Source organism: Trachinotus anak, unplaced genomic scaffold, assembly GCF_046630095.1.
Source record: "Trachinotus anak isolate AG129_WGS33_773 ecotype Australia unplaced genomic scaffold, CSIRO_AGI_Tana_v1 ptg000008l, whole genome shotgun sequence".
Taxonomy (NCBI): domain Eukaryota; kingdom Metazoa; phylum Chordata; class Actinopteri; order Carangiformes; family Carangidae; genus Trachinotus; species Trachinotus anak.
Genome location: NW_027273859.1, coordinates 4,482,467 through 4,503,931, shown reverse-complemented (window position 1 = coordinate 4,503,931; position 21,465 = coordinate 4,482,467). Strand labels below are relative to the sequence as shown.

The 21,465-nt window shown below is 39.5% G+C and overlaps 1 protein-coding gene across 1 annotated transcript in view; it reads left to right on the top strand.

Annotated features, from left to right (window-relative positions):
- Positions 1–1,665: 1,665 nt before the first annotated feature.
- Positions 1,666–21,465, top strand: part of slc4a5a (solute carrier family 4 member 5a) — a 33,179-nt gene continuing 13,379 nt past the window's right edge. Inside the window, exons 1-13 of the mRNA XM_071481962.1 lie at positions 1,666–2,474; positions 3,462–3,674; positions 7,342–7,471; positions 9,529–9,689; positions 11,904–12,056; positions 12,626–12,748; positions 13,668–13,723; positions 15,431–15,588; positions 15,708–15,795; positions 18,281–18,435; positions 18,797–18,925; positions 19,580–19,754; positions 21,244–21,377. Of these exons, the coding sequence (XP_071338063.1) occupies positions 2,255–2,474; positions 3,462–3,674; positions 7,342–7,471; positions 9,529–9,689; positions 11,904–12,056; positions 12,626–12,748; positions 13,668–13,723; positions 15,431–15,588; positions 15,708–15,795; positions 18,281–18,435; positions 18,797–18,925; positions 19,580–19,754; positions 21,244–21,377 (1,895 nt within the window). The 5' untranslated portion in view covers positions 1,666–2,254. The remainder of the gene's footprint in view (positions 2,475–3,461; positions 3,675–7,341; positions 7,472–9,528; positions 9,690–11,903; positions 12,057–12,625; positions 12,749–13,667; positions 13,724–15,430; positions 15,589–15,707; positions 15,796–18,280; positions 18,436–18,796; positions 18,926–19,579; positions 19,755–21,243; positions 21,378–21,465) is intronic.

Sequence of the window (21,465 nt, the reverse complement as noted above, 5' to 3'; positions counted from 1 at the left end):
ACTGGGCTCTGCTGCACTAAACCCATCCTCCACCAGCCACTTTACACCTCTCATCCCTCCAGGGTGGATTGTATTTCAAGTGTCATGCCAAAATGAGATATTACCCACAAAGAGAGGAATGAAAAGTAACACTGCTTTGACTTATGGGATATAGACAAATGCTCATGTATGTGCTTATGGAGAGACAGACAGATATGCTTGGAAATAACAGGACAAATCATTTAGGGAAACAGGAATCAAAAAACCCACAGAAAGTCTAATCTGCTAAAAAGCCTTTTTTCGGCTTTTGCAGCTAGTACAGGATATTTTCAACTTTCAGTAACATTCTTCTAATAATTTAGTCCAAATTAATTGCAGTGGAATTTCAAAACAGATGAAACATTAAAAGAAACAGATGCACAGTTGATTTGATTTGGCGATGTTACTTCTAAAACTGCATTGTTATAATAGTTATAAACTATTAAAATATAAAATTAATAAACTATCCTTCATGATTTTGACCATAACAGCTCCCTGCTGCACCCGCACATTAATGAAATTAAACTGAACCATATCATAAAGCTTTGAGACCAAAACAATGAGCTTAAAGGGGCTTAAAAGCTCCATAAAGCAGAGGGGAACCACAGGGTTGGGTAATTTTTCTGTGTGAGTTAATTAACACGATGACACCTTTTATATTACACATACCTGTAGTCTTTTGATCCCTTGTTAAGATAAGAATATTGATTAGTGCAGCTTTAGGTTTGCCTGTGTAATTCCATATACTACAATATACAGGTAGTGGCTCGGCTACATGTGATGAATTGGATCTTTTTAGAGCAGACATTTTAACAAGCAGGAAAAGAACAGATACAATTAGTAACATTAATAATGACTCATAATACCTTGAAAAGGAAGCAGGAATGCTTGAATGATTGATGTGCAGTGCAGAATATTTCATTTAGGTGAACAGTTTCTGGGGCTGTGGTGTTGTGCAGGTTGGTTCACTGCTATGGTTTATTCTGGGACACTTAATGGAAGTGAGCCATCATTAATGTTATTTATACCTGTGCTTTTCCTGCTGTGACAAGGCACATAATAATGTACTCATCTGTTGGCAGGAACACAAAATGGTCCAAACAAATGCTAATGAGCACTAGCTTGTTAGCTATAGCAACTTTATGCAGTCATAATACATCAGGGCTGTGTCTGTTCGCTTGTTTTGAAGGTCTTTAAATATTTTAGACAACCATGTGTGTCTCTAAAGTCATAGGTCCGGTTATTTGACGTGGGGTCGTGTGAGGTAGTCATGTAAAGTCAGTGTGTGACCTGCAGTAGATTCAGATCAGTGCGCTGCCAGTCAAGAGAAGCAGCTGGAGCACCCACACAGAATCTGAGCGATGTGCTGCTGTGGACGGGCCCAGCAAAGAAAGATGTGTTTTAAACACTTTTTAGACACCCACAGAAGCAATCCCATATATCAGTTTAAATGTCTGTTTCATTTAGAATATTTTCAGCACTTTATCTTCCTGTCAAAACAACATTTTCCTTTGATACTACATCTGTTTCTACAACATGTTTTTTCTGCTGGCCCTGTGCACAGCAGCACATTGGTCTGCTAGAGTCCTTGCAGCCTATCCTAACTGGCAGCACGTTGATCTGAATCTACTACAGGCAAAACACGGACTATGCACGATTATCTCACACAACTGCACGTCAAATAACCCAGACTATCACTTTGACCACATGTGTTGATGCTGAAAGTAAACATTTTATATTTGCCAGTTTGTCCACTTCTGAAACACACGCTCACATTGTTTTTACGTTGCAGTGACTTTATTCATTCATCCATTATCACATTTTCGCACAGGCCTGGTTCACCAAACTACCTTTCTTGTAAAATACTGAGTATTTTTCACCTCCCATATATAGGACATATAGGTTTATTCAAGTGTCAAATTGCATCTAGCCTGAAACTAAAGCACTGTACTGTGAATGTACAAAATCTCTCCAGCAGGAACGTGGTGGCCTTAAACTTTGCTGGGGGTGATCAGTGTGTGAAGTGGTGCCACGTGCGATAAGTTACCCTCACATTTGTTTTAATCATGCACATTTCCATTGACTTGGCCTCGCTTTTAATTATTTTCCCATTGATCTGCACTGTAACCCAACATGCAGGTCAGTGAACAAGAGCTGCCGCTGCTGCAGCTGCTGGTGGCTCGTATTCCAGCAATAATGCAATGATACATACATAACCAATATCACTGCAACACATATGCAAACACGTGTACATGCAAACTGCAACACAAATATACATGCACAATTAAATAAAAAAGGACACACAGGTGTAACACAGGTGCACGGATACATACACACACTTGAAGCAGGTACTTCTCCTTTTTACTCTGAAAATTTGTCTCTCTACTTCTTAACCAGGATGGACCATGGAGACCGAGGGATGGGCGTCTCTCATCTTCGCTATGAGGACGAGGAGGGTGAGTGTGTGTGTGCACATTTCAGTGTGGTTCATGCTAGATCTATTATAGACCGGCCCTCTGCTAATAGACACAGGAAATTAAGTCATTACACCCACCTTGTCTCTTTATATTATCATGAGACAATGGACTCTTGACACTAACTTGTAGTTTCTAAATTGTCTCTTTGTTTTTAATTTGTTCTGAGAGTTTGTGGGGGTGAATGTTGTTAATGGGCTGCAAATGAGAAGTCAAGATTGACATGAGATTGCTTATGTGTATATCTTTGAATGTGTATTGCAGTGGATTTGGGGACTTGTATCAGGATGTTTTGTGTGTGTGTGTGTGTGTGTGTGTGTGTGTGTATGTGTGTGTGCGTGCTCTTTCTTCACACTGAACAGCAGGTTAGCTGGTACTTCTCCTTTTTTCCAAACATTCAATATTGGTTTACATTTCCCTGTTGGTTTGTTATTCCACATGGAGTTTTATGTGCAATTAGTTTTACAGCGATGCCTTAATTGCCTGCAGATGATCAGACTCACATCGTCCAGGTTTTTGTTGCAAAGCAGGGATTATAAAGCCAAACACAAAATCACTGGGCCTGAGCAATTCGCAGTGGACCTGATTTTCTTTTTGTTTGTGACAGTGCCATCAGAGAATGCTGCTGCTGTTGATGATAAGCAGACATGATATGAAACATAATTCATTCAGAGTTTGTTAAAATAAGTGGTTTAACATTCATGAACACACTCCACTGAGAATGAGAGATTATTGAAAGATCTCATTAGACAATCTTCCACTGTTATTGGCTGTCACTCAACTATTTTTGTGGCCTTTCGTCAAATTTTCATTTAAGTCACTTGTTTTGCACAAATTGTGATTTTATTATTGCTTGTTCTCAGAATAAATTCCCATAGCATTTTTCTAGAAAAACCACATATTGGCTGTTCAGTTTTGCATTTAAATGAGTGCAACCATGTTCATGTAACCACTCATATTTATCCCCAGACCATCAGTCCATCTACATTGGTGTCCCAGTGCCTCGAGGATATCGACGCAAGCGCAGGCGAAGGCGCTCAAGTCGTGATGTACCTGATATGGACAGGGACAGACGCTACAGCCACCATAGACACCACGAACAAGACCGGTACCGAGACATAGACATCGAGGAGGGACTCATGGATTCAACCGAGCAGAGTCTCCAAGACATCAACCGCACGAGTAAGTCAGTGGCCAGGGAGCCTGTAAAAAGACGTGACATGAGGTGGCATATTTGCTCACAGTGGTTTCACAAGCTCTGAGGTCTGGTCAGTTTTCACCTGTGTTCCTCACTGTGTCTGGATGTCTGTGTTAAATTTTGATTGGCTGCTCTATTTGTCAATCCCCAACCTCTATCAGGCTGCTAATGAGAGACTAAACATTTACGAAGTGTTTGAGTCTGAGCTCATGAGACTTAACTCCACCCTTTTCACTATACATAAGGTCAACAGCACTTGTGTTAAAGGGGCACCCCAGCAATTTTACATGTCAAAGGCACTTTTCCCGTTATAGTTGGTGCTACTCACCCTGTATCATGTCTTCTGTAGCGCTTTATGAAATCTGAGAAAATTACCTTGATGATGTCATCAGGGTCATCTGAGTTTGGGCTTTCGGCTACACTTTTTTAATATAAAACCTGAGGCAGCACAAGGAGTTTGAAGACGTGGCTGTTTAGCAGGCAGTGAAAGTCTGACCAAATTTAAGTTGCATTAGGGAAAATGTAGGATCCAGCATTTTGGAGCTTGACTGATACTAGGAACTAAGTCAGGATATCTCTCTTTTGGGGTCTTTTTGAAATCTGTCTCTTGCAAATTAAATACATTTATCGGAAGTGAAATGCCGAACTGTTTTAAGGTTGAGCAAAGATCAGGATAAACTTTGCTTTAACAAATGTTGTACTGACAGTCTAGTCTTATGCACCTGTCTATCAGCTGTGCGTTCCATCATACACAATTTGTGACTATGGTGTGTCAACAAATATGACTCATTGTTTGGCTTAGAAAATAAATAATGATGGAAATAATAAAGAATTGTCTTTGTCAGTTCTAAAAAAAATTAATAATAAAAAAATCCTCTCGGCCTGCGTCACTGCAGTGCAGTATTAAAAGAAACTATGAATAGCCTGTAATACATCTTCTGCCTCTCGTTTTAATTAGTCAGCTGTGACTACAGTGAAGTAAGGCTTTTTTTTAGCAATAGCAGGATGGCTTTTGCTTCAGCTATTTGAAAAAAAAAAAAAGTTTTCCAAAGGATTGGCACAGATGATCCCGGCTGTATCATGTATTACAGTTCAGTCACACTCTTCTACCTTGTGTTTTTGATTTGATTTTGCCTCCTTCCAGCAGATTGAAGAGTGAGGAGCAGGAAGGTGAGACGATGTAGATTTAGTTTCAGATTGGAGTAATGAGAAACCTGGTAGAAAAGTGCTGCTATGATTTTCAAAGACTGTGGTTGGGAAGATTGTCCACCTTTCTAATTCAGTGTGGTGCAATCAGTGGCAGGGCAGCAGAAAGACTGTGTGCACACACACTTACAGTCATTCAGAGTGTGTGTGCCTCATTACATGTATCAATAATGGATAAGGCATCATTACCAGTAGGAGGATTATAGCAGGAACAATAAAGATGTACAGGACAACAATGGGAGAACATGGTGCCCAGTGTAAACAACTTAGAGAGTACAGGGAGGAAAACAGACTCTGATGACTGCGCTCATTCTGACAGTGACAATGAAGTTTACTGGGCTTTTGTCTGTTTAGCAGCAGAAACTCTCTTTCTGTTGCTCATTACCTGCTGTTGTTGCTTTACAAAAGCAGAATTCAACCCATCCTGTTGTAATATTCCCCCTCTTTCTTCACTTTGTGAACAAAAACAGACTTATCAGGATTACATGTCCTGCTTCCAAATGCATCTGCCACCCTACCCCCAACTGTTCAGACACAAATAACAGAGCCATCACTTGCCTTGTCCTCACAATAGCAAACAGCAGTAGCAGGCACTGATCATCCCCTGATCCACACTTCACATCACTGCTGCTCGGTCACAGAAGCAGGACTGTAAAATGGACAGGAGTTTTCTCCCTTCTGTTAAAGGAGCCCTAAACTGCACTGTTGACACTGTCGTACAGCTCCAGACCATCCGTGTGTGTATATATGTGTATGTGGACAGGGGCATGAATGTTGGGTATCCACAGCATGTTGTTCAGCTGTATGTTTCTGTGTGGACTGTGGAAGTACTCACTGCAGTAGAAGGAACTACATGGCAAAATAGTCATGAATGTTGTATTTTCTTGGTTTTGTGTTACTGATTTCATCATCACTAGCTCATTCTGAGAAGACAACATATAAGTGGAATTCACTGTTAGTTGCTGTCAATAAAGTGCTTCAATATCATTGACCACTGGTGGCATTAACTCATCCCATGTGCAGTAATTACAGCTCCATATGTTAACAACACTATGGGCAGCTCACATGTGATTACCCTACAGCATTAATGAACATGTGGTTTAATTCAACCTCCCTACAAATAATACGACAATGAAATGTAAGTACAGCTGGCTCATGATTGAATACCTATAATCAGGTAGTGGTGTGTGACCCGGATGTAAGTTTCAGTCCTGCAGTCATTACTGCTGGTACAGTTCATCATGGGATGAAATACAACAGCCTAAAGCTGGTTATAAACAAGGTGTATAAAAGTTTATACATTTATAATTAGAAAGTTCATGTCCACAGACTCATATTGGAGATCACTTTCTACATTTATGATCGATGCTATTTATGCTATACCATTTTCCCAGGTTAATAAAAGAAGTTCAGTGAATAACCTTAAATGGTAGAAATGTAAGTGATAAACTGCCTGAGGTAAAAAAAATTAATAAATAAATAATTTAGGTAATTAAAAACTAAAACATAATGTAAATTTCATGTAATATTTTTTCATATAATAATAAATAATCATTTTTATTTTATTATGGATTAATAATTTACAGCTTTTCTGCAGCAAAGGAAGTAAATTAAGTCTTGAAAGTTAATACAAACAATTGCTACAGTCTGTGTCTTACAAAGCATCTGTCTGTACAAGGGCAGTGTTTGAACTAACTGTGTTACTACACCCTCTGATGCATTATCAGGACAATACTGTGCTGCAGGAAGTAGACCTGTATACTGTTGTCAGGATGGTGAGGAAAAGGCACCATGGAAGACAAACTGGTTGGTCAGGACTCCATCGTGCAGCTGGATAATGAGCCAAAACATTAGAAGAACAGAACCAGATGGAGGCTCCACATGATGGAGACCAGCACAGACTCCAGACTCAAACCTCATGGAGCTGGTTTAGGATGAACTGGACAGAAGGTGAAATCAAAGCAACCTGCCAGTGCAACAAATCTGTGGAAACTTCTACAACAGTGTTGGGACAAACTTCCTGAACAATATCTAATTTCCTTTATATATTTGGCTGTGGAATTAGTCAAAAGTTAAGATTAGATATTGTTAAACAAAAAGTTTCAATGATTCCTATTTCAAATTGTTCATTTGATCTATGCTTTAATTTAAGGTACATTGACATGAAAAATTGAGTGGTTCTAAAAGTTCTGTTTATGTTTATGTGAAAGGTCAGTTTGATTTGACCTGTCAGTATAGCAAAAGGGGCATCCTGTTTGTGTGGTAGAGATGCTGCAGGCTAAAGCTCTGAGAGGCAGGTCATTAACACAATAATGAAGTCAAGTGGCTTATACAACAAATAGATAAAAGCCATTTTTTTACTTTCCTCCTTGAACCCTGTTAAATCTCTATTACATGATATTACAAATGGTAAAAATCTCAAAAACATTCTTTCATTCCATCAAGTGTCTCCGGCGGCAGAGCGGCTACGTTACATCCTGAGTGAAGAGGATGACATGCCCACGCCGACGCTCTTCACAGAGATGGACACTCTACAGAGAGAAGGAGACGAGCTGGAGTGGAAGGAGTCTGCCAGGTGAATGACTGCACTCACAAACACAGACACACACATTCAGGAACAGTCATGTTTCCACTACTCAAAAATGAGATATTACTCTGATACTATGCTTTTTTGCCTTGTGCTTTAAGGTTGACATCTGAAATATATCCAGATCAATTATTCTGCCTAATCAAATACATATCAGTAAACTTGGTAATAAGTATTTAAACTAGGCATAAACCACTGTCTATCTCAGGTGGATAACATTAACACTGGCTGCATTCTGTTTAGGTGTTCAGTGCCCAGAGTCATAGTATTGTATTGAGTCAGGGACATTGATTGCTGAGGAAATTAAATACAGCAGGGCATTGATTAATGTCATTGGATCCACCTGCACTTTTCCTGCTTTTACAAGTCGAAGTCTACTCTGAAAAAGTTCTTTTTATGATATAAAATGAAACATGGTTTTTCAGAAACTGATTTTTTGGGTCAGTAAAGAGAAGATGATGTTTCCAGAGGAAATGGTTTCAGATTAAAAACTGGAAGTAAAGCTCAAAACCAGGAAAGCCCTGCGGTCAGATGCATAAAACTCATGTAGATTTATGACTAAAACTATGTGTACACACAAACCCTTTTCGTCAGAATTATAAAGCCATGCTTACGCATGACTCCCACAGTTAGCTGTATATAGATGAAGGCACTGTCAGTTTGCTGTTAAAAACACTGTCTGTGCCTCAAGCCATCAGGCATGGCACAGAAAAGAACAAAGAAATACAATTTCCCTGATTGTTGGTCAGATTACAAACAGGAGCTCCTCAGTAAACTTTAGTACAATAACTCCAACGGTAAAGTCCTGTTTATATCCTCATTATAGGCACCAGACAGGCATCCAAAATTGTGATTAGTAAATATGAAAATAGAATCAAAACAGTTTACAGAATGCCTCACAATAAATAAGGAGGATGTAATAATAAACAATGGTAAAGGAAACACTGAGCTCACAAACACAATTATTTCTGTTTATGAACTGTCAAATTGTTTTTGCTGTGTAAACACTGATAATAATGAATGAAGCTCTGTGAAGTTGGCTATTTTATTTCATGTTAAATTCTGTCTCTTCTTTATTTTGCATTTTCACTTCACAAAAACCATGTGTGCTCATGGTCAAAAGAATACATGAGTTGTGCACAGCCACACTGCACATTCTGTGTTTATAAAGACCCATTAATGCACGGGAATTGGCGTACGCATGGTTTTTGTGTGTACGCCTCATTTATGCATCTGGACCAAGTGGCAATCCACCATGACGTCACCCATTGGTGTGTGAACTGCTGTTTTGAAGCCTTGAGTTTGTAACCTGGCCGTCACCATCTTGATTTTTTGAAACCAGAAGAACCATATTTGGATGAGAAGGTGGAGCAGAGGAGGAGTGAGGGGTGGTTCTGACCTGTTCTGTACAGGTCACTGTGTGTTGTACAGTCTGTCAATCACACAGTAGCTCCGCCCTAATGCATACGCTACTTTATGGTCTATTTTCTTCTAAATCATGTTGTATTGAAGAAGACTTGAAATTAGTGATTGAGACCATAAACTCATTAGGAAAACGTTTACTGAGGTAATAAATCAAGTGAGAAGTAGAGACATTTTCCCATAGACTTCAATACAATGTGACTTCTTTTTGCAACCAGTGGAGTCGCCATCTGATGCTCATTAGATCCAGGTTTAAGGCTCTTCACCACTGGCTTCACTTTTCAGACCTGGAGTCTGTGTCCATTATTATCGACAGTCTATGATCTAAACCCAGGTGTGTGCAATCAGGTGTAGGAAGAAATGTCAATCATCCTAAGTAAAAATTTTGTCTGACTTAAGCAAATTCATGATTCAAATTGTCATAAAAGTCATAACAGGTATTATTTAACATATGCTGTAATACGAGCCTAACTGCTGAGCAGCACAGTGTTCCTCTGAGTGAACTCTGAGATTTGTCCCACTTACTACAACCTGCTTCTCATTCATACAGCGTCAGGCCTGGGGGATCGGCACTTGTGTATTCCTCACCTGTTCTGTCCCTCTGTGTATTTTGCTGCCTTCAGGTGGGTGAAGTTTGAAGAGAAGGTGGAAGAGGGAGGAGAGAGGTGGAGTAAACCCCACGTGTCCACACTGTCCCTGCACAGTCTTTTTGAGCTCAGGACATGTCTCCAGACAGGAACAGTGCTGCTGGACCTGGAAGGCTACTCACTGCCCCAAATAGTTGGTGAGATTTCAGGACTTAGTTTCTTTTATGATAAATGCATTTTTATTGTGTAAGAATTCAGTAGTCACTGAGGATCTTCATGTGAGTGCTGACCACTATCTGGTTATCTGCTTTAAGAGGTCTGCTTCAAAGATGCTGAGGGAAACTTCTGAAAACAACTTGTTGGACACTTTTCCTTAACTCTTGTTTCACTTCTGCCGCATTTTCGTTTCTGCTTCCTGTTGTTAAAAAAAACTCCTGCCAAAGCAGGATTCATGTGTGCAGGAAAGCCCGCCCAAAGCATAGCCTTTCAAGGAACAGCAAACACAACAGGCAAATTAATAAGGAAAAATAAACATATAAAAATAAATACATAGAACACACAAGTAATATTTAATAATATAATCTTTAAAAAATATATAGGACAAAGTTTAACATATTTTAATCCTTTTATTTATTCCTTTTTATGTTTCCACATTTATTTATTTTTTTATTCTTTTACAGATCTATAGTTTTTTATGGCACAGCTAGTGACCAAATAGAGACACACCTTTATAGCAAGATGTTGATAGTTGAATCTAGCTAATAAAATACATAGTAGCTGCTGTGAACATTATTATTTCATTCAGTGCGTTTACTCACTAGTTCCAGTAGCTTTTTGCTGACCACCTGAGCTACTAAATCCATGTAAAAACTGAAGTCACAGATGCATTTGTACGAAGTGATCAATAAATCAATTAGACAGTCAATAGACAGTTACAGTGTTTCCCAGTTTGCAGCAAAATTAAACAGCTGCTGGTATTTTTTGAAGCTCCATATTCCATATCCATATATTGCAATTTTTATATGCATGTACATACCTATATGTTGTTTGTTAATAGATTATACCTCTGTTTTCCATTCTTTGGTAAAGTGATTGGTGGGGTAAGTTTAGAACAATACCACTTACTCTAGAAAATAGGTTACATTTGGCTCAGTAGTGTAAAATGTTTTTTACCATTAATCAGACGTAATAGCTGAAGTGTTGGAAATGATGATTAATATCCTCAGATTACTTGCTTTCAGTATGTCTATTTAAGTGTAGGTGCATTATTTGGAGTAATGTATACATACAGTCCATAGCCACAGCTGTGTCTATGGTCATAGCCAACAGCTCATATATGACTCTGTTTTGACGCTGTCATTTCTGATTTGGGCCACTCCCATGTGTGGTCCCAAATCAGACACAGGCCTAATTTTTACTCTAACTTAAAATTTTGGATCAATATCCGTCACAATTAATCACTAGCAGGATTTACTGTAGTAAAGGTTAGCCACTGACATCCTGAAATTTTGGATGAATTCTGTTTCAGTGAAGCTGTTCACATTATGATCCCATTACTCCTCAACCTCTTTCTCCTCATCTTTGTCCTCGTTACCATCTGCTCACGATTCGCTGGCTTCCATTGCACATCAACATATAAATGGAACTGTAAACGCTGACCTCAGCGGCAATGTTTTCTTCCGTACGACAGCATGCTGCATGTTGCATCTTTGCACATGCAGGTCAGTTCAGGACCACATCCAGCTCATATGGGAATCTGATAATGACCACATTTAAAAAATAATGTGAACAGCCAAACAAAAAATTCTGAGCTGATTGATAAATCTGAACTGAGCATTATGGCTTGCAGAGTGAACATAATCTTAATATAGTAAAATCTGATTTGGTGCCTTGCTGTCCTTTTAAATGAGCAGTTATTTTAAGTTAAAGGGACCAGCTACAATTCTTGATTATTAACTGTTCTTAGAAAATACCTCTTTGCTTCAGGAGTTCTTCAGTAAATCATGATGATGATAATACACAGAAGACTATCTGAGTTTATTGTTGAGATGCACAAACATTGCTCTTATGGAGCCTGGGGATCTGGGTTACACATTCTCAGGTGTGAAATCAACCAGTGCACTCATTCTTTACACTGAACATCAAACTGTGCTAAAACCCACAAGTTATACATTTTAATCATTTATTTTATTAAATATATACATTATGTATATTGTTAAAATGAATTTGCCATTCAGTACAGTATTCTGAAGTTTAGTACTATACACAGTTTGGACTTTATATATATACATACTAAATAGACTCTGATGCATAAGATAGCAACAAACTACAGTATTATAGTTTGGAAGTTGGAAATACTAGATCTGACTGTCAAATGTCTTCATGTAACATACAGATGTGTCTTTTTCCAGATGACATCATTGAGAGGCAGATAGAGGAGGGCATGATATCCCCTGATCTGAGAGAGAAGATCAGTTTTGTCCTGCTGAGGAAACATCGGCACCAGACCAAGAAGCCAATCCACCGCTCGCTAGCCGATATTGGCAAGTCCAGCTCCTCGACCAGTGAGTGTCCTTTCCTGTAGCTATTGCAAATCGTCATCTCGGTCTATACAAAAACTACACAATATTACCAATATTGATCGTTTTCTGATCTGCAGCACTGACAAATAATAATCATCAGTTGTCAGACACTGCTGCATTTTCTTTCTTTTCCACGTCATCAATTTTAAGAGGTTGTGGTGTTGAATGGCAGACACTTGATATTATACGTCATATCTTATTTCCATGGTTACTACATAAAATGTTTGACAGCGTGGATTATTACATGCCATTACATGAAATAACAGTATGCGTCCCCGACATATACCCATTCTTTCTCCTCATCAATGATTGGTCCATTCTGGGCCCCCATACGATTGTTGATCATGTGTATATTTGACTCACTTGGTAAATGAATGAAGGCACTCCTGCAGTCAACAAGGCTCATATCCTCCACAGGGAATGTATTAATGTTTGATGAGCTAATTACCGCTGTGGCATTTCCTCATCTCATCTCATAGATAAATGATAAAGCATCACCTCTAAACACTCTGTTGTTGTTTGTGTCTTTTTTGCTTCCCTTCCCTTGTCAGATCGTAATGTAGGGTCCCGAGGTGGACCAGGTCCAGGGCCAGTTCCGGGGCCAATAGCCAACTTTAACCGATCCACAGAAGACCTCAGAATGAAACAGCAGTCTGCCAGCTATGGGCGCCTGCGTGAGTGACTGCCAATGGCCTCTGGGGTTTCAGCTCATATGTATCCCTCTCTCTCTCTTGCTCTTTCTCTCTCTCTTTGTTTTTTCAGGTATAAGGTATGGTTGGGTTTTGTTTCATGAAAAGCCATGGTTGGTTTTGTTTTTGGAAGGCAGAGACAGATTTTTTTAATATGAAATCTACATGGAAAAGCCTCTGAAACGGTACTCGGTACGGAACAGAACTCTAAAACTCCAATTGACACCCAGCAGCTTTCCCAGAAACTATGGACTACTACACAGTGACTCCTAGATCACAATGTAATATTTGACATTCACTGGACCTTCTAAATTGTTACTCAAAGGCCAGTATCAGCCAGATTGATTTGTCGAGCCATCTACCCATAGAATGCAGGAGTCAGAGAGGATGATGAACGCCTTCACGGTCTGCATTCTGACTGACACCAGATGTTTTATCAATCGACCTCAGCTCGTGAGAGTTATGGCTGCTGAAAAACTACAACAGTGTCAGTGCCTCTATAGGTGAATTAATGTATTAGAAGTAACAAATCATGATTTGGCGGATAGGCATTCAGTCTAAAATCTCAAATTAGTGTGATAAAACTGTCACCTTTGAATTCCTTCCTTATCTTAAACCCTAAAATCTTAAAATCCAGCAGATTTGTGCAGCAAGGACCAATTTCTATCTTATTGCTTTTTTGATTGAATTTCCCTGCCTGCTAAGTTGTTCAACGCTAAACTTGTAATTTAAGCTCACTGTCAAAAAACCTGAACTTTATAGTCATCATAAAAGCTGACTGTACAGGTCTACCTAATAAAGTGGCCACTGAGTTGATCCTCTTTAATGTTGTCAGAGCTTCAATGATCTAAAGCATTTAACATGTAATTAAGTGTTATAAATGTTACTGTTGCTGTTTTTCCAGGCCACGCTCAGAGTAGGAGTATGAATGATATTGCAGATACTCCCAGCACAGACCAGGTGAGTCGTTTTTGTGACTTCACAGTTTCAACCTTCTGCACATCAAAAGTACATAAACATTATATAAACATTAGATACTGATGTTGAATAAGTTTAAAAAATGCATATAAAATGTAAAAAGGTTTTCTATAAGTGCAGCTTTGGTTTTATACGGGTTTGGTATTTGTAATGGCCAAATTCATGTGCCTGCCTTCTTTAATAGCACATGTCTATTTATCTGCATGGAAGCTATCTCTACTCATTTTCCACTTTGTTGCTTTCCATTATTGGTGAGATTACCTCTCTGATGTCTCAGTAAGGCATTGTGTTGTGTTGAATTGATGTTCCACTGGAGTGGTGAGAGCTAGCTCGATCCTAAGTGGCATCAATCTTTCATTGCAGCTGCTAGTGAAGTTGACAGCTGATGATGGAGGAAGCGTGCAAACACATAACTCCCTCATTATTTTGTCCGATGCAGTAATGTCGCTTAAACCCAGTGACACATGCTTGAACGGTTGCAAGGGTGCGCTGTTGTTGCTTGGATTAGGCTACAGGGTTTTTAAAGACAGGTCAGGATTAAGTGTCGTTCAATGTGATGACTAATGTATAAAAATAAATGAATGAGAATTTGTTTAGGAGTGTGTGATGTGGGTTATGAACTTTATTTGTTAGTGCAACCATGAGGACAAGCACTGGTTGTCCCATTCTAAGTACCCTAGTTATGAGTGGCTGGCTGGATGTTCAAATTGTATTCACAGGCCTACAGTAGGTCACATGTGACAACGGACAAGTGAGAGTTTGTTACTGTGTGTGTGTGTTTGTGTGTGTGTGTGCGCCACATTGTCTGTGTCAGTATTGAGCTGGCACCAGGAAAAACATGGATCTCAGTGTCCAGTCCGCGTGCCTGCCCCTCACATGTAGCCACAGATTCAGGCTCTGGGTTATTGGCAAGGCTCTCCATTATTGAGTGTTATTGTGCTGCCGTCCAATTTCCTGCCACACCTTTACATGAAATCAGACAGGTCAGCTTAGCTCACTGTGCCTCTTTTTCTGTCTCAGTTGTGTCTGGCTGCAGCTGTGTTGCCTCTCTGATTGCTCTCTTGCAAACATCTGCTGATTTAACGATGCCCTTCCAGACTTAACTGCCGGATTTAGAGAGACTATTGATAACAAATGTCACCAATGTCATTTGCAGGAGCAAATACTGAAAGAGTTAACACATGAAGTATCGGTCAATTTAATTTCCCAACCCTGAAAGACATCCCTCGATTAACTGATGAATAGTTTTTCTCTCAAATGTCAGACAATAGTGAAAATGCCCTTTAAAACTTCCAAGAGGATGAGCAAGTGTTTGTTTTGTTTTATTACTGCAGTATATTCACTTTGCTTTCACATATGTCAAAGAAAATCAAAGTACTCACATTCGAGAAGCTGTAACTATTGAATATTTGTTTTTTTCTGCTTAAAAAATGACTGAAACGATTAATTATCTAAATTGTTTGCAATTAATTTTCTATCTCATTGTTCTGGCTGTAAAAACATGTAAATCAGGGCAAATATGATTCAAAAGTAATACACATAAGACACAAAAGAATGGCACAAAGGACAACAGGGAAAAAAACGTGAAATATGCATTTACTAAAAGTTATGAAATATCATCTGTGACTGGTGCAAATTCCACTGCTATAAGATGTCTCTGTTCTGTATGTGTGCCTCCACTTTCTGTAGCTAAAAAACAAATTCATGAAGAAGATCCCCAGAGATGCAGAAGCATCCAATGTCTTGGTGGGCGAGGTGGATTTCCTCAACAAACCCTTTGTAGCCTTCGTCCGCCTGGCCCAAGCCACGACACTAGGAGGTCTGACTGAGGTCCCCGTACCCACCAGGTGAAATGATCTGCTACCACCCACTGCTTCTTCACCCTCACCAACAGTCAGTTAGAAGTCCTTTTCACAGACTCCTGCCAGGTGTACAAATACCTCACATTTGTCTCATCACTGTACAGATTCCTGTTTATTCTGCTGGGACCTCAGGGAAAGGCCAAATCGTATAATGAGATTGGCCGGGCCATAGCGACCCTAATGGTGGATGATGTAAGTATATCATGTATTAAAATGTTTACATGGCATGCCTCCTTTGTTAGACAGCACACGCTGACACTGACAATGTCTCAATCCCGTGTCATTTCCTGTAAAAGCTGTGAGCTGCAGTTGAAGCTGAAATATGTGCAGTGTGTGTGTGGCGTGGGTTTTAGGCTGCTGATCCACAGGGACCCTCCCCTATTGTGTTTTAATTATGTCTGGAAGTGATGCTGATTGTTAAGCGTCAGTTACAAGCAGGGTTTCTATTGGGATAATGTGTCACCCATGGTCTGCTCATGGGTGTGTCGTCCTGGCTGCTGAATGCAGTCTTAGCTGTAATCTTGATTCCTAACTGAGCCAAATGTGCATGTTTATAGCTGAAAAAGTAGTGAACAAAAATAGCAGGCTGTTATTAACATGTTATACTGTTAGGCTGTTATTATTAAACTGAACTCGTTTAGGTTAAGGCACAACAATATTCCATTCATAAGCCACAGTTACCACACATACACTGGCAGTACAGATATGCCTAGTAATTTGAAGTTGACCTCCATTATAATCTGACATATTGAGAGGAGTTAAATCTCTCCTCCTGCAGTCCAGCCACACACCATACTCAAGTAGCAGAGCAGTTTCATGTGTTGAATCAGACACCTAAATCATTTTCTATACTGTTTTTAAATAACGTCAGAAATATTTGGTTTGTTTACACTCGGTAATGCAGGTGACACATATGACTGACTAATAGTGGCACTGTTAGTGGCCAGGCTCTGTGTATGGCCATGTCAGCTGGTTGGTTGGTTGGTCCACCAGTTCGGCTGAAATATCTCAACACTATTAAAATTTGGTACAGACATTTGTGTTGCCCAGAGAATGAGTCTTAATAACTATGGAGCTCTGACTTTTCCCCCAGCGCCACCATGAGGTTGACAATTGTGGTTAAAACCGTGAATTCTGGTGGAGGCATTCACGTCCTCTTCCTCAAAAACTGTAGGAAAAACTTTGTTGATACCTTAACTTTTCATGTAGTACCATCATCAAGTGACAACTTCTATTTTCCCAGTATGTTGGTAAATGACCAAATACCTGCAAATGTAATGACATTCCCATCAGACCTAGCTCTACTTTGTGTTTAGTGCTAATTAGCAAATATTAGCAGGAAAACATGCTAAACTATGATGGTGAACATGACAAACCTAATATCTGCTAACTTAAAGGAAGCTTTTTGGAAATTTACTATTGCCAGTGTTAGCATTAACAGCGGTTTACCTACCAGTCAAGAAGAAATGTCAGAAAGAGTTCAGCACCAGACTTCATTCCTTAACTCACAGAGAGAGCTGTCTCCAGTGGTGGAAAACAACGCCATTGTTAACTCCTGTGTCTATCACGACCTTTTTTCGACTTAAGTTAGCATACTAACCAGCTAGCCCTGGCCTGTCTCATCACTTTCTGATCATGACTCGCTGTAGCCTCCAATCTATACTGAAGACATAGTGCTGCTCAGAGGGTGTATTACAACTTCTTGTCTTGTAAACGCAAGAATGGCTGAAGATCTTGTCAAGCAACACCACCCACTCCCAGCCACAAACCACATTCAGTGGCAAATATGACATGAACATTTAGCTCAAGTACGGCCTGACAGAGCTGCTGGTGTGGCTGTAGACCCTTGTTTGTTGTTTTAGCAGGACTCTATGCTAATTATTCCTCATCTATTCAGTGACAAAATGGTTGCTGTGTTTACTTCATCTGTATGTGACCACAAAGAAGCTGGCGGACAAAGAAGCAGAAGGCCGAAGATTGTAACACAGACTTTAACTGTAAAACATTTGTCTTAAGTGTTTTAAAATAAGTTTGAGTATTTATTATATTACTGAACATGAAGTAGGCACGGACAGCCTATAAAATCCATATGCAGTTATTAGCTTGATTTGGTCAATCTAGAAACCTCGCAGTTTAGAGCCAAGGGCTCCATAACATTCAGTGAACGATCCACAGTCCAAAAATCAAGTTAGACTTTGTGTGGGAGGGAGAAAATTAATGAAGGTACCACAAACTACTCTTGGGAAAAATATTCCCCAAGCTGCAGACACCTACTGTGTTTCACTCTAATATTTAGCTGGTGCTTTTTTGGATTACAATACTAATGACCTAAGGTCTGTGCAGCATGATGTGAACAGTTATAAAACTAGAACTGGACCAATGCCCAAGTCATTGCCAATTAGAATCTTTGATTTTATTTTCTGTGTTATGCTCCTGTGCGCTTGACTCACAGTGTTTCCAGGGCATGATTAGTTACTGACTGACAGTTGTTTTTGAATGTAATCCAACTGGGGTCAAAATGTCGATAAAGCTTCCACAGTTTATGTTTAACAAGTCTCCTGAGACCAGAGGTCGGGAAAGTGTCCTAGTATTAGAGCATTACATACTGATCACTATCACAATGATATAAGCTAAGTCAAACAGTGAAACTCTCTCCCTTTATCTCTCCCCCTCCCAGCTCTTCAGCGATGTAGCCTACAAGGCCAGAGATCGGGAGGACCTCATCGCAGGCATAGATGAGTTTTTGGATGAAGTGATTGTGCTTCCACCTGGAGAATGGGATCCTAAAATCCGCATTGAGCCGCCGAAGAAAGTCACTTCAGCTGACAAAAGGTTGGAGTTTTACCATCCACCTTAATAACGCACATAAATCTTCCACCTTCTCTGTTTGTGGCCCAATGAACAATATGCCTACAACAATTGTATGAGGTTAAATGGTCATCAAAAGCAAGTAGTTTTCTGGAAGATTTAGACTTACAGCAAAGTAAATTGTTTCCTGAATGAAACCTGCAGATTAGATCTAAATGCAGGGTGGAATAAGGCTTCCATGTCAGCAAGCATCAGCCAAAGCTTTCAGGGTTGAAAAGCCTCTGAAACAGCACTTACAACATGAAGGAGTAAACACAAATAAACACCAATGAATGATATGAGACGCCCAATATTTGGTTCCATCTGTGCCATATCGTTTCTGCAGGAAGTCAGTATTTTCCTTGAATGAACTGGGACAGATGAACGGTACAGCTGGAGGAGGAGGAGGCTTGGCTGAGGATGAGGAGATGCCAGTGCCACATGAGCTTGGAGAGGAGCTGGCATTTACGGGACGGTAGGTTGTCCAGGCCACATGGCCAAACTGCTGAGCGGTTTGGATCGAACTTAACCTGACTCTAGCATATGGAAAGGAAAAAATTGAATATGAATTAATCCACATTTGGTGAAGTGGGAAAATTATCTGGGTACAAATTCAACTCCCCAAAATATGCAGACGCTCCCTAATGAGCTCTTTAACAGAATATACAAAGATTAATCTTCGGTCAATTTGGCCGTCTTTCTTACTGCCAGTTTCAGCTGTGCCTAAAACAGCAGGATCAACAAACCAAGTATTTACCTCTTGTTTTCTTTTACAACAGGAAATGTACAATAACATAGGATTCAAAATGTAACTTTACATAATCGAAATTTTGGTTTGTAGAAGTTGAAGTGTGGAAATAAAAATTCTGTCTTGAATGTTCAAGTTTCAATGTCAAAGTCTTTTTTGTCAAAGTCAAAACACATAACAGAAAAAAGCTTAGCTCACTGTCAATCATTGTTTCAAGTATCCCATCCACTCACAGGAGATGTCGGGCTGAAGTTCTCTCCACTCTCCTGCTTTAGAGAAATATATTAGAATATATTACTTTAGAGGAAGTAATATATATGTCATGCTGAGAAGTTGCACGTGTGAACCATCCTAACCACAGTCTATGTGCACGTATAACAGCTTCTGTGGGGGGCTGTACCTGGACATAAAGCGGAAATTGCCATGGGTGCCTAGTGATTTCTACGAGGGGTTCCATATTCAGTCCATCTCCGCTGTTCTCTTCATCTACTTGGGCTGCATCACCAACGCCATCACCTTCGGTGGCCTGCTAGGAGATGCTACCGACAACTACCAGGTAAAACAGAGTGGTAAATTCAGGCAATAGAACAAATCAATTTATTGTTGTCAATTTATGTAACCTGGTTTATGAACAAGACATACACTTTTAACAGAGAGGGATCTGTACATTCTGTCAGGCTGTGTGTCTCTAGCTTTTAGACCTATGTTTTATGGCATTTTAAATAATCTCGATAATAAAGTAGTTTAATAGAGCTTCCAAATGAAGCTTAATTCTATATTTGCATTCATCATTTATTTATTTGTTTGTTATTTATCAAATTGTGGCTGATTTTATTTAGGATGATTGTTTCATATACCAAGCAGCACTGCAAAGAAAACAAGAATTTGCAATTAACACATTTTAATTTGTTTGTTTAATATACAAAAAAAGAAGTGTAAAAATGACAGATGACGAAGCCAGGCTGTTTCCCCCTGCTTGCTTTCTTTGTGCTGAGTTAAGATGAACAGCTACTGGCTTTAGTCTTTTATTTACCAGACAGATATGAGATTGATATCGATCTTCCCATCTAACTCTTGGCAAAACAGCACATACATATTTCTCAAAATGTGGAACAATTGCTTAAAAACAAGAAAATGCAGCTGCAACAGAGATGATTTCAGATGACACAACTGTGCACAATGCATTTATATTTATTTTCCCCTCCAGTATACAATGGGTGCGCATGAATCTAGGGGCAAAGCATGCCTAGATTATCTAGTGAAACCCACTCACATTCACATATAACATGGCTGGAAAGTCTTTTATAGTAAACCAAATATAAACACAATCAAGTAGCAGCTCTAGATTGAAATCAACTGGTGTCAGCCCAGGAAGTTCAAGTGCAATTTGCATGTCATATTTATCTGATTAGCTGAGATATATTGTCAGTATTTAACCATACACAGCTTGTTTGTCATACAAGTGACACTGTTTTCCTCTGTGTAATTTAGTTAAACAATCTACTTCAGACTGTCAATCTTCCTTATTTGTAAGAAAACCTGAAATACATCATCATTCATTTGATTTTACTGCCCAGTCATAAAACACTGTTGTCATTCACTCTCTAATATGTGGTTTTACATCAGAGCAGATCTCTTCTTTTTCTGTTTTTGCATCAGTACCTTCGCACCAACAAATACATGTAAACATTCATACACACAGACACACACAGGAACCCCCACCACCATCAAGTTGCAATACAACATTTTGACCCTTTGTCTAATGTCAAATGCACTCACACTTTACACCCACCAACACGCACACACACACACACATCTCTGATCATCTGATTTCATTGTTATTCCTCTCTTCCTCGAATCTCATCTCAAGCTTGAGTTGCCGATTTCATCATCACCACAGCACTACGGTTTTGTGTCCCAAATGACCCAGCTATTTTCAGTTGCATTTCATTTTCAAATTTCTTTCCACAAGATCTCCTCCATTCCTCCTCTGTTTCTGTGCAAAATAACCTTCTCTCTGTGACTCCCACCTCCTCTTCCAACAGGGTGTGATGGAGAGTTTCCTGGGAACAGCTCTGGCTGGCTCTGTCTTCTGTCTTTTCAGCGGTCAGCCACTCATCATCCTCAGCTCCACTGGACCCATCCTCATCTTTGAAAAGCTCCTTTTTGAATTCAGCAAGTGAGCTTCTTTAGATAGATATAGTGAGAATACTGTGGAATGCTGTGGGCACGCTCTATAATATTAGAATATAATGAACCTTTTTCTC